Below are 13,704 nucleotides of genomic sequence, written 5' to 3'. Positions count from 1 at the left end.
TGTGTAATGACCGTGCCTTTCATGGAATTCGCAGTATCTACTGGTATCCTTATTGGCTGGGTTTCCCTTCAAAGGCGATGGTTTCTTCAACCAAGGCATGTTCTTTACTTGGGCTAGGATCTGCTATATCGGAATAGTGAACTTGGTGTAGCTCTCAGTTGTTGGAGCACCTCCTTGAGGGTGTAATTCGCGCTTGCCTCCATCCTTGTCTTTTATCATGTCGTTTCTTTGGCTTGCCGGCTCAACCGGTTGATCGTCTTGCTTGGTAGCTTTCTTTGCTGCGGTCCGGTCATCGTCCCAAAGTGCATAGGGCTCTGCTGTCGCGAAGACTTCTACTAGTGTTTGGCAAGGAGAGATGGTCAACTCGCGATACATCTCACACTCAATTGGCAAGCCCCTCTTGAAGGCCGATGACGCAATTCGATCGTCACATCCAATGATGTTTGCCGTTTCTGCTTTGAACCTCTTGATGTAATCTCGGAGGGATTCATCATCCTTCTTTTGCAGGTTAAACAGGTGGTCAGGGTTCTTCTTGATCGTCCGGTAAGAAGTGTATTCTTTGATGAAGACGTAAGCTAACTCCTTGAAACTACTGATTGACCCAGATGGCAAGGTGTGGAACCAGTCTTGGGCTGCTCCTTGCAAGGTCATTGCAAACACCTTCCACATCAGCGCTTCGTTAGCCTTGTAGAAGATCATGATACTTTTGAAGTGCTTTAGATGGCTCTCGGGATCGAAATCCCCTTTGAAATGCTTGAATGAAGGCGTTATGAATCGCTTCGGGTGAGCAGCCTGCTCGATATCGAGGGTGAAAGGCGTAGAGTTCACCTGGTCCATCTCCTTACGTAGTGAATCCTCGAAGTTTCCTCCAGTCTTCATGTATCGAAGTCGGTCATTCACGAGCTTCTCGACGTCTTCTACACACATTGCTAGTCGGCTACGTTGGTGACCTCCACGATATTGACTGACTTCCTCATTGTCCTCCGAGGGTCGACCTTTTCGCCTGCGCTACCAAGGTGGCGCATTGGTGGACTGTGCTTGTGAAGGATTCTCTGTAGCTTGTTGGTGAGAGTCGACTCTTCGTGGGTGAGCAGCGGAGCGCCTTTCTTCATGATCCTCATTGTGAGGGTTATCCAGTTGTCCTCCCTGGGGGCCTTGCCTTTCGTGAATGCTCCTCTGCGAGCGGATAGCTGAGCGTATTTCTTCACAATCCTCGTTGCAATGGTTGTTTGGCTGACCTCCCTGGAGACCTAGCCTTTGATGTACATTTCCCTGCGGGCCCAGGCGGGCATGGATGTCAAGTCGTGGGCCCAGCCTATTGCGCATGTCATTCCTTGGGCTCAACCTGGATGGGTGACTTCGTCTTCTCTGAGAGTGGCTCGCGGATGCTTGCGACATGTCGGCAGGCCTATCACGTTGTTGTCCCTCGCCTTGTCTGCTTACTCCTGCTCGACGTGCTTGGTACTCGTCGTTCTGCCTATCGTCGCGTTCGTCCATCCTTCTCTCTTCGACCCCTTGTCCAAGGCCAAGGTTTTGAACCAAGCTTATTTGGTTGAGGAGCTGCCACATCAGACTGCTTTGGTCGTCCATTCTCTGAGCTAGCTGGCTAACTCTCAGACTAAGGTCTGCTTGACTTCTTGGATTGGGAGGAGAGAAGTGTGTGGAGCGTGGAAGCAATGAAGGGAATGCTTGAAGTTGCTCCAAGACCGGGCCTAAGTCGGTGGTGGTAACGAGCCCGCCTTGATGGGAGGTTCCACCATATTCGGTGGCGGTGGCCTGTGCGGTGGTCTCAGCTGGAGGTCCGGTAGGTGGCATGGTGGTGAGAGGTGGTGGTGCCACCATGTCGATCGCGGGATCGCGGGTTGAATGGCTTTGGGCCATTGCGGATCTAGCCATCGCAGCAGTTTTGCCTCTCGTCTTCTTGCTTCCAACCATGGTTGTTTGGAAGGCTTTGGTGGATTGAAAAATAGGAGGAAGGGATTCCTTCAGCACGCGTTGAGTAACTCATGCTCTCAACGAAAGCACCAATTTGTGGGAGCAAATTTCCCTACGAGAATATTCGGTTCGGAAGATTCCCCTTTCTTCTTTGTCCCCTCTTTCTCCCTGCAAAATAGAACAAATAAGAGGACCACACCTCGGGGGTGTTGGCCAAAGGCCCTCCGATGCCTATGTTAGTTCAATCGATCTGTAGAGAAACGATAGCTAAAATAGGGTACGTGATGTATTTATAATATAAATCGGGCGGCCGGAGCCTTATGTAAAAGAGAGAGAGAAAATAGGTGGCTAGGGTTTGAGAGGAATTTTCTGTAGAGATTTTAGTAGTAGTTCTGACGTACCTCATCCTTGTGCGTAACCAAGTATTTATAGTGGCCTTGGAGAGGTTGGTGGGGTTGGAGTAGTTGGTGAGGTTGGTGAGGTTGGTGTGGTTGGTGAGGTTGGTGTATTTAGGGATTAGAGATTTAACCGAATCCCTAATTAAGGCGAGGATCAAGTAACCCCAATTTGATTAGGTGACTCCCAATTAGGTTAGGTAACTCCTAATTAGGTCAAATAATTCCGAAATTGATTGGCCTAATTATTTGACCTAGGATTTAGGTTTAATTTGGTTCCCACACTGACGTAAATAGGCTGTCAGGTATGATCCCTTCTTCATTCTTCAATGTTTCTTCTATACTACATATTGGAATTGTAAACAACAACATCCAAGGGACGTTGCCTTTAAACTTAGGTAATGCCTTGCCAAATCTCATTCATTTTGGTATTGACAACAACAATTTTAGTGCACCTATTCCTGCTTCATTATCTAATGCCTCAAACCTATATCATCTGGGACTGGTAGGAAATCAACTGCATGGACAAGTCCCTTCTCTGAAAAAATTGCATCGGCTTCAGCGGTTAGTTCTTAATCAGAATCATCTTGGAAGTGGAGAATTTGGCCGTGACTTGGGTTTTCTTGGCGATTTGGCTAACGCCACTCGTTTGAAAGTTTTGGGCGTCAATATAAACAATTTTGGGGGTGTCTTACCTCAATGCATAGCGAACTTGTCTTCTTCTCTTGACCGGTTCTATGTAAGTGACAATAGATTAGTAGGAAGCATCCCAAATGGGATTGGAAATTTAGTTAACCTGGAAAGCCTGTATCTATCTATGAACCAATTTTCTGGTGAAATCCCCCCTGATCTAGGCAAGCTTCAAAAGTTATATTCAATGGATTTAGCTATAAACTCTCTTTCTGGGGAAATTCCTTCCTCTTTTGGAAATTTAAGTCAATTAACTATTTTATATTTCGATGACAATAACCTTCAAGGAAATATACCTTTAAGTTTAGGACACTCACAATTTGGAAATCTTGTCTGTTCCAAGAAACAATCTCAGCGGTATCATTTCCCCAAAAATCATCGGTCCATCATCTTCATATATTTTTTTGGATTTATCCCGAAACTGTTTCACCGGTCCCCTTCCTCAGGAAGTAGGAAAACTTATAAATCTTGAGTATTTAAATGTTTCTCAAAACATGTTATCCGGTGAAATTCCTGCAAGCCTTGGTAGTTGCATCAAAATAGAATCTCTAGACCTCCAAGGAAACTTTTTCCAAGGCACAATTCCATCATCTTTGGGTTCACTGAGAGGTATTAGAGCATTAAACCTATCTGGCAACAACTTGTCAGGCATGATTCCGGAATTCTTGGAGCGTTTCAAAGTTTTGCAACTTTTGAATCTATCTGATAACAATTTTGAGGGCATGGTGCCTATCAAAGGAGTTTTCAAGAATGCAACTGCCACATCAGTTAGAGGAAATAGTAAACTTTGCGGGGCATACCGGAGTTTCAATTGCCAAAATGCAAACTGCAACACTCTAACAAGAGAGGATTGAGCCCAACCATGAAATTGATTATCTCTCTAGTTAGTGCGGTTCATGGAGTTACTTTCACACTAGCCATTTTGTACTTCCGTTACTCACGGAGGGCGAAAAAGGATCCCACTTCAAGTGATTCAGAAAAATTTCTCACCGTGTCTTACCAAAGTCTTCTGAAAGCTACTGATGGATTTTCCTCTGCCAATTTGATTGGTATGGGCAGTTTTGGGTCTGTTTATAAAGGAGTACTTGAGAGAGCTGAAACAACAATTGCCATCAAGGTACTCAACCTGGTCCACCGCGGAGCTTATAAAAGTTTCACTGCTGAGTGTGTGGCCTTGAAAAATATTAGACACCGTAATCTTGTGAAGGTACTCTCGGCATGTTCGGGTTCTGATTATCAGGGTAATGATTTCAAGGCTTTAATTTATGAGTTCATGGTTAATGGGAGCTTGGATGAATGGCTGCATCCAACGCAAAAAATTGGTGAGATAAATGAGAGACCAAAGAGCTTAACATTTTGTGAGAGGTTGAACATTGTTATCGAAGTTGCGATGGCATTGGATTATCTCCATCATCATTGTGAGACGGCAATAGTTCACTGCGACCTCAAACCTAGCAATATTCTTCTCGATGAGGATATGGTCGGACATGTAGGGGACTTCGGATTGGCAAGATTCCTAATCAAGCCGTTTGAAAACTCTTCTGCTTATCAATCAAGCTCCATTGGTGTAAGAGGAACAATTGGTTATACTCCTCCAGGTAAATAAATACTTCCCTTTTTCAGTTTTGAATTGTTTTTCTTCTACACACATATTTTTTTAGTAGTTTGAAACATGGAAGTAGAGCTGTGGGCACTTAATTAAATATAAATTAGAATATTGTGTTTTGAATTGTGCAAATGCAGAGTATGGTATGGGACATGAAGTGTGGACACAAGGTGATGTCTACAGTTATGGCATCCTCCTGTTGGAAATGTTTACAGGAAAAAGACCAACCGACGACATGTTTCAAGGAACTTCAAACCTTCATGGCTTTGTCAAGGAAGCTCTGCCCGACCAAGTGATAGAAATTGTGGATCCGGTTCTTGTTCAAGAAAAAGTAGACAGGGAGATGAGCAGTGCAAACAATCGTCTTAATGAGGATAGCAAAAGGGCTCACATCAACATTGAAGAGAGCTGGATTTCAGTTTTAGAAATTGGTGTTGCTTGCTCTGCAGAGTTGCCTAGAGAGCGGTTGGATATTACTGACGCTATGGCTGAAATGTGCCGAATAAGAAACAAACTTAGAGCAAATAAAATATGCCAATAGAGCATATGTAATACTGTTTCCTTTGTATCCAGAATTTCATTACTGTCTAAACTAAGATATGAGAGGTCTGCTTGATTAAATAAATAGAAAATTAGTTAAATACCCATTTCTAGACATAAAACTATAAAAATACCCTATACTATTTAATGTATATAAACACACCCAAAATAAACCCAAAAATCAACAGCTGTATATTTTTTTTAATTTAATTATTAAGATGAAATACCTTTATTACCCTTTTAACATAAAATTGGAATTCCTAATAAACACTAGATCAGAACTCACGACCTCCAGTCTCTCATCTTCATCTTCAACCCCAATTTTTAGTTTTGTTCTTCCACCTTAGTTTTGACAATGAAATCATAAGCTCTGTTCTCAAGTAACTCTCTCTCTCTCTCTCTCTCTCTCTCTCTCTCTCAAAAAGAATAAGAATGATGAAGTCATATGATTATGATCTTTTGGATATAGGAAAACTAGGAGACCCTTTTCCAAGCCCGTGGATCAAAACTTTGCAGCCATCTCAATTTAGGGAACATCAAGCAGTAATGCTTTGGAAGATGGAGTTGACGAAGCCTCTGCCTTCAATCATGTTAGTCCAAATGGCACGACAGAAGCTGAAGTCAGAGGCACTGGCACTGGCATGGCAATCCATTAGATGCTGGATCTGTGCAAATTTTGGAGGATTTGCAACATGAGCAAATGGACAATGACTTGGTGGATTCAGGGGATGAAATGGCTCATGGTGCATTGGTGACTTGGCTCAGTATAAAATCCTATTCGATCTGCAATCTTCGATTTTGAGGTATTTGATTTTTTTATTTGAATTCATATTCGATTTTATTGTAGGCTGATTTGGGTGATTTCATGTTCGATTAATTAAGTTGCTAGTTAAGATTTCATAATTTTTGCAGTTTTGTAGTTTATATTTGAAATGTAGATCCAATTCTTCTTGATTTTATATGTTTATTTTTGTTATTGTCGATTTGGAGATAAGCCATTGGATTTTCTGATTTCGTTCTAATTTGTATTTAGATATTCGTTTGAGTTTTAAATTGTGATTTTAATTTCTTTTTGTTTATAATTTGGATTGATTCCATATTCGGTTTGGTTGTAGATTTGCTTTTGTGTTTTGGTTTGAGCTGCGGTTACAAATTTGTGATATTTGATTCGGTTATCACATGAGGTATGTTTTTTCAATTGAATCTGAGTATATTCGTGTTTTTTCTGTTTATGCACTATTGGTTTTTGAGTCGACTATAATTTAATATTAGGTGGCAGTGTTACTACCTTATATTGGAACTTTACAGACATGCATTAGAAATAGGATTTCATAGGAAACAAACAGTGTTATTACCTTATACTGGAACTTTACAGTGGTAGACATGCATTAGAAATAGGATTTTATATGAAACTAGCAATGTTATTACCATATACTGGAACTTCACAAGGGGTAGACATGCATAAGAAATAGGATTTCAGAGGAATCAAGCAGTGGTATTACCCTATACTGGAACTTTACAAGAGTTAGACATGCATTAGAAATAGGATTTCAGAGGAATCTAGTAGTGTTATTACCCTATACTGGAACTTTACAAGGGGTAGACATGCATTAGAAATAGGATTTCAGAGGAATCTAATAGTGTTATTACCCTATACTGGAACTTTACAAGGAGTAGACATGCATTAGAAATAGGATTTCAGAAGAATATAGTAGTGTTATTACCCTATACTGGAACTTTATAATGGTAGACATGCCTTAGAAATAGGATTTCATAGGAAACAAGCAGTGTTATTACCCTGTACTGAAACTTTATAGTGGTAGACATGCATTCAAAACAGGATTTCATTGGAAACAAACAGTGTTATTACCCTATACTAGAACTTTACGGTGGTAGACATGCATTCGAAATAGGATTTTAGAGGAAACAATCAGTGTTATTACCCTATACTAGAACTTTACAGCCATTAATCAACATGAAAGTAAACTAGTAGTGTTATTACCTTATACTAGAACTTTACAGCCATTAATCAACATGACAGTAAACCAACAATGTTAAGAATCTGTATTTGACTAAATATCTCTTTCTTTTTTGAGTTGCTGAAAACTGACTATTTTATAGTCATATGCAGCTAGTCCAATAGTGAAAATTGAATATAGTTCCAAGATTTTGTCTTGGATTTGAATCTAAAATACTGTTATTACCATAGACTGGAACTTTACAGCAATTAATCAATATTACAATAAAGGTTTGGTTTTTAAATGTCTTACCTTTGAAGCCTTTTCTTGTTGAAATTGTTCTCTGAAATTTTGTCTTTGTTTTGTAGGTGGAGGTTAGTGTGTAGTGTTGGTTTTTAAAAGTAGATCAAGCTTGGTGGTAGTTATGGAGTTTTAGTTTGCATAAATGATGAAGACGGTGAAATGAAGAGACGTTTTGCAGAGATGGTTTAATGAAGATGCGTGCTTGAAGTTACGGTTTTCGAGACAGTTTTGTGTTGTAATAAAATGTTTGGACTTTTTGTAACCCAAAAAAAAAAAAAAAGTTTGGGCTTTTTAATAAATGTTTGTTTTGGGTGTTTTTTGAGTTTTTTTTCTGTTGGGCTTGATAGTGGCAGTGCTGTAATTTATTGGAACTTCAACACTAATTTGTTATTTAATAAATGGATTTTGGGTGTGTTTATGAAGTGTTTTTCATGTGGGGTTTTTTTTATAATTTCAGCTCCTATTTTGGGTATATTAGTGAAGATCCCTTAAATAAAAGAGTTTTTCTTTCTTTTTCGATGAATGTTCGCTACATTATTTGGGGGCCATGCTAGTGGACGGTTTTGTAATTGTTGGCTTCATTTGGGCCTTTTGCTTTGATTTCTATAATTTGTGTTGGGCAGGCCGATCGTAAGCGATCATAGGTTACAGATTTTCACTTGTTTATTACATTTTCTCAATTGCTAATAGTGGTATGTCCGCATTTAACTCCTTCTCAGGAAATATTCCATCCACTTTTGGAAATTTAAGTCAATTGTTTAAAGGGTTAATTATAGTTTAGTATCATGTGGTTACACTCTTAAAACATGTTAGTTAATACATTTTTAATTTTAACAATCACATACTTCGGTTTTTTAAATTTGTTACAATATGGTTCTGCCGTTAGGGTTTTCGTCAGATCTCTTCGTTAATTGCCTATGTGACATTGTGGGTCCCATATGATTTATTTTTAAAATTTTAAATTGATTAAAGTACGAATAAAATATTATTTTTAAGGAAAAGTTGAAGAAAAAGAGAGAGAGAAAAATATTGGGACCCACTGACTCAAAACTAGCGCCCTTTTCTGAAGGCACACTTTTAACTCCAATCCGATCAAACCCCAAAACCCATTAAAAAAAATTGTATTTTTGGGAGCTAAGACTTCAGAAAAAATGTCGAAGATGGCAAACAAAGTCCCTTCTCGCCCACCCACCCTGACATCCCCACGCTCCCTTATCTGCCGCCTTCAATCCCTTCTGGCGTGTCGACTTCGCCGCCAAGATCTGGATCTGCCCTTTCAGCTACCATCATAACCGCGTGTCGACATTACTGTGATCATTCTTTACATCAAAAATGGAATTTGTTAGTAACAAGAAGCTCCATTTAGAACTGAAGAACAACCAAATTGACTATTAATTAAGTAGCTACTACTATTATTCATTCTTGAGCAAATGTTTTAAAAAAAAGGGGAGAGACAGAAAGAGGCATAGATTAAATAACAGCATTTTTAATAAGTAGAATGCCGAAAATATAACCTGTGCTGTGCATTTTTACTAGCTTGCAGAGTGGAAAAAAAAATATTGCAAATAGAAACAGAAGAAGAAAATGATAGTTTATTCATAACCCATCTACACTTCCAATATGAATGAACATGTCACATCCCAGGATCGGCTCCGCAGTAGCACGATATTGTCCTTTTTGGGCCCCCATCTCTACTATCACGGTTTTGTTTCTGGGAACTCACGAGCAACTTCCCAGTGGGTCACCCATCCTGGGATTGCTCTAGCCCCAACTCGCTTAAATTCGGAGTTCTCATGACTCCGAAGCCAGTGAGTTCCCAAAAGGCCTCGTGCTAGATGGAGGTGGGCATGTACATATAAGGCACATCACCCCCTCTCCGTTGGTCGATGTGGGATGTTACAATCCACCCCCTTTAGGGGCCCGACATCCTCGTCAGCACACTTGCACCACACGGCAGAGTGGCTCTGATACCAAATGACAGGACCCGCCCCGAATTTCCAGAAACCTGAGACGAATCCTGTGGAAATTCAGATATTACCCCGCCGGGTCCACTTACTAAAGACCGAGACTTTCTACCGAAATTTTGGCAGAGTCTCCCCTATAATTTGAACAATCCCAAAAATTTCAACATGCATAAAATACATTTAATATCCCAACAGGTAGCACGCATAATATAATTTCATGCAATTCACAAACTCGGCCTTCGGCCCTCACATAAACCGAAGCGAAACCAAACGACAAGGTCCGCACCACACTCAAAAAAAAAGTTTAACCAACGGTTGCACCTAGGCACTACCCTAGGTTGCATACGTACCCTTCCTGAGGGATCAAGCCACACGTAGTTCTTTCTACTAAATCCCGATTCCAACCACATACAATACCTTTATTCATCTCTCTGTTAATCACAAAATCTCCCTATACACCAGAACATCCAACGCCACGTATGAGGTTTGTCAACACGCCAGATAACCTAAGCCACATGTGACCTAACCATCACAAAATCTATGAAAAATAGTCGAAAATCCATACCTTGATTGCCTGGAATGGTGGTCGGAGGCGTCCGAAACGATCGAAGGAAAAACGGCTCGAAAATTGGCTGGATTATCTCAAAATTCGACGGCTGCACAGGCCGTTGGCGGCGGAGATTGGGTGGGTTAAGACGGCGGGCCTCACCGGTCATTTCAAAACCGGACCCAGCTCCGGTGGTGGACCACGGCGACCGAGACGGCTCCAAGAGCCGCTCGGCAGTTCAAAAATCAGGAGGGGGAGGGGTTATGCGCTAGCCCCAGCCAGGAGAGAGAGAGAGAGAGAGAGAGAGAGAGAGAGAGAGAGAGAGAGAGAGAGAGAGAGAGAGAATGTGTGTGTGTGTGTGTGTGTGTTTTCAGGTTTTTTTTATTAAAAACCAATTTCGAAATATTTATGATTTTGCCACTAAGGGTATTTTGATCGTATCTCTCTCGTTATAACTCCGATTCAAGCCCACATGTCTGCAGACTAATCTTACCGTGCTGTACGCAGCGGTATAGTCGAAATACCCAAATTCCTTTCCAGTCAAAAAGTCAACTTTAAACCCAATAAAATATTATAGGGGTAAAATGGTCTTTTATCTACATAAATTAATAATTACCAATGTATTTAGGACCGGGTCGTTACTTTGGATTGTAACATCCCACATCGACAAACGGAGAGGGGGTGATGTGCCTTATATGTACATGCCCGCCTCCATCTACCACGAGGCCTTTTCGGAGCTCACTGACTTTGGAGTCATGGGAACTCCGAAGTTAAGCGAGTTGGGGCTAGAGCAATCCTAGGATGGGTGACCCACTGGGAAGTTGCTCGTGAGTTTCTAGAAACAAAACCACGAGGGTAGAGAGGGGGGCCCAAAGCAGACAGTATCGTGTTACGGCGAACCAATGCCATGATGTGTCAATTGGGTGAAACTACCTCGAAGACTCACAGTCCACCGAGAGTCAAACTACCCAAACTTGGTCAAACGGGCCCACGGGGTCCATGACCACCAAATTCTGATATGAAAGTTCCTATAGGTTCCACAAGGTTTAGGATACACGTCCCGCAAGTTTGGTCCGGATCGGAAGGTTGGATCGCTCACGATCGCACAATTGGATGGTTACTAGGAACCTAGCCCTAGGGTTGGCATTTTCAGAGTATCCGGGACTCCGTTTTACGATCCATCGAATCCCATACGATCCTAAGAATTTCTAGATTAACATATTATAAATATAATACTATCCAACGGTTCAAACCTATCGAACCAGGATAACGCACAATATGTGATATCCGTTCGAGACTCAAACGGTATCCAAATTGAAATCCGAGCACACCTACGCGTTCACGACAACAAGGGGATCACATCGGGACACAATGCCTCTTTTCTATAGTACCAACGCGCCGCCACATGCCTTGGCAACACATGGGTGTCCAAAGCGATTAGGCATCGCCGAAAATTCTCCAAATCACGGCTCAAAGGTTCCTACTCTAAGTATAACACCATATTTGGAACCACTTTTGTTCTTGGACCTACACAAAAAACTGACCGAAAATGCAAACCCAAAACCGGCAGAATTTCAATTTGAAAATCAAACTACCTAAGCTCAACATTGATGAAATCCTACCCAACCATCAGCAAGACCTTGAAAAATAGTCGAAAATCCATACCTTGATTGCCCAAAATGGTGGCTGGAGGCGTCCGAAACGATCGAAGGAAAAACAACTAGAAAATCGGCTGGATTTTCACAAAATCAGGCGGTTGCACAGGTCGTTGGCGATGGAGATTGGGGGGGATAGGACGGTGAGGCCTCACCGGTCATTTCAAGATCGGACCCAGCTCCGGTGGTGGACCACGGCGACAGTGACAGCTCTAAGAGCCGCTCAGCTGTTCAAAAATCGGGAGGAGGAAGGGTTTTGAGCGAGCCCCAGCCTGGAGAGAGAGAGAGAGAGAGAGAGAGAGAGAGAGAGAGAGAGAGTGTGTGTGTGTGTTTTCAGGTTTTTTTATTATTAAAAACTCATTTCAAAATATTTACGATTTTGCCACTGAGGTTATTTTGATCGTATCTCTCTCGTTACAACTCCGATTCAAGCCCACCACGTCTACGGACTCATCTCGCCATGCTCTACGCAATGGTATAGTCGAAATACCCAAATTGCTTCCCAGGCAAAAAGTCAACTTTAAACCCAATAAAATATTCTAGGGGTAAAATAGTCTTTTATTTGCATAAATTAATAATTACCAATTTATTTAGGACCGGGTTGTTACAGAACATCCACGGAAACTTTAGAAGCAATTCACCTTTGGCATTATCCCATTAACAGCATGAGGTAGATCCAAGGGTTCGAGTTGCCACTTGCCATAAAGTTCGATAGTTTGTTTTGAATTACCCCCAACATAATTATCAGATTCAAGGTCCTGTACTTTGTGGGTTCTACCCTCAATACATAACCCTCCAGTATGCTGTGTTGGCCGATTCAGCTGGCCCTCAATCTTTTCCATCGGTCGTCTTCGTCTTCGTGCTCGACACATGTATGATCGAAAAGGAGAGAGAGTAATTTTGGGCTCGGAATTGTGGGTGCTAGAGGTGAGAGAGAGAGAAGAAGAAGAAGAAGAAGAAGAAGAAATCTGGAGGAAGGAGGGGTTTGCAGGCTGGGGTGGAGGGTGGTTGTGGGATGGGTTTGGGGGTTGGAGCTTGCGGCTGGTGGTCATGGGTGAATAGGAGGAGAAGAAATCAACGGGGGAGAGGGAGAGCGCAGAGAGGAGAGTTTTATTTTTTATTCATATTTTAATCAATTTAAAATTTAAAAAAATAATGTGGGACCCATAGTGCCACGTAGGTAATTAACGGAGAGATCTAACGGAAATTCTAACTGCGGAACCATATTGTAATAAATTTAAAAGACCGAGGTATGTGATTATTAAAATTGAAAAGATAGGGACTAACATGTCTCAAGGTTAAGGGTGTAACCACATGGTACTAAATTGTAATTAATTCTTGTTTAAATTACAATTTGTAACAATAGCATTCAAGGCCATATCCCTACAACTTTATCTAAGTGTCACAGTTTGGAGCCTTAATTCTGCGTGAGAATAATTTCACCGGAACCATTCCCCAAGGAGTCTTTGGCCTTTCTTCATTATCTGAGTTGGACTTATCTCAAAATCAATTGACCGGTTGCTTCCCAAAGAAGTAGGAAGTTTACTAAATTTGGAGTTTTTAGCTGTGTCTCAAAACATGCTATTTGGTGAAATTCCGGCAAGTCTAGGTAGCTGTATAAAAACAGAACATCTAAACATGCAAGGAAACTTCTTCCAAGGGACAATTCCATCATCTCTACGTTCACTAAGAGGTATTGAAGATTTAAGTCTCTCTCGCAACAATTTCTCAGGCAGGATTCCAGAGTTCTTGGAGGAATTTAAATTTTTAGAATCTTTGGATTTATCATATAGAAATTTTGAGGGCATGGTACCAATCAAAGGAGTTTTCAGAAATTCCACTGCCACATCGGTCAGAGGAAACAGTAAACTTTGCGGCGGCATCCCTGAGTTTCGATTGCCAAACTGCAAACTTCAACATGCCAACAAGATAAGATTGAGCCTAACCATGAAATTCGTAATCTCTTTGGTTTGTGGGATACTTAGAGTCACTTTTGCACTTACTTTTTTTGTACCTGCGTAGCTCAAGGAGACAAAAAAAAGGAGCACACTTCAAGTGATCTAGACCAATTTCTCAAGGTGTCTTACCAAAGTGTTCTAAAAGCTAGTGAG

At 41.3% G+C, this 13,704-nt stretch overlaps 3 protein-coding genes and 1 long non-coding RNA gene across 4 annotated transcripts; 3 read left to right on the top strand and 1 right to left on the bottom strand.

The window, feature by feature from the left end:
• Positions 1–123: 123 nt before the first annotated feature.
• On the bottom strand, positions 124–927 carry LOC117618172. The gene has a single exon (XM_034347779.1). The coding sequence runs from the start codon at positions 925–927 to the stop codon at positions 124–126; it is 804 nt and encodes a 267-aa protein (XP_034203670.1).
• Positions 928–2,637: 1,710 nt separating this feature from the next.
• On the top strand, positions 2,638–3,874 carry LOC117618171 (putative receptor-like protein kinase At3g47110). The gene is made up of 2 exons (XM_034347777.1): positions 2,638–3,069; positions 3,467–3,874. The coding sequence occupies exons 1-2, from the start codon at positions 2,638–2,640 to the stop codon at positions 3,872–3,874; spliced, it is 840 nt and encodes a 279-aa protein (XP_034203668.1).
• Positions 3,875–3,882: 8 nt separating this feature from the next.
• On the top strand, positions 3,883–5,167 carry LOC117618170 (probable LRR receptor-like serine/threonine-protein kinase At3g47570). Its single transcript, XM_034347776.1, has 2 exons — positions 3,883–4,618; positions 4,764–5,167. Exons 1-2 carry the CDS (start codon positions 3,883–3,885, stop codon positions 5,165–5,167), a joined length of 1,140 nt encoding a protein of 379 aa, XP_034203667.1.
• Positions 5,168–5,631: 464 nt separating this feature from the next.
• Positions 5,632–7,845, top strand: LOC117619844. The gene is made up of 3 exons (XR_004584629.1): positions 5,632–5,969; positions 6,282–6,350; positions 7,493–7,845. It is a non-coding gene; the product is annotated as an uncharacterized LOC117619844 (long non-coding RNA).
• Positions 7,846–13,704: the final 5,859 nt, after the last annotated feature.

This window comes from Prunus dulcis, chromosome 2 (assembly GCF_902201215.1).
Source record: "Prunus dulcis chromosome 2, ALMONDv2, whole genome shotgun sequence".
Taxonomy (NCBI): domain Eukaryota; kingdom Viridiplantae; phylum Streptophyta; class Magnoliopsida; order Rosales; family Rosaceae; genus Prunus; species Prunus dulcis.
This window is presented reverse-complemented; position numbering and strand designations above follow the sequence as displayed.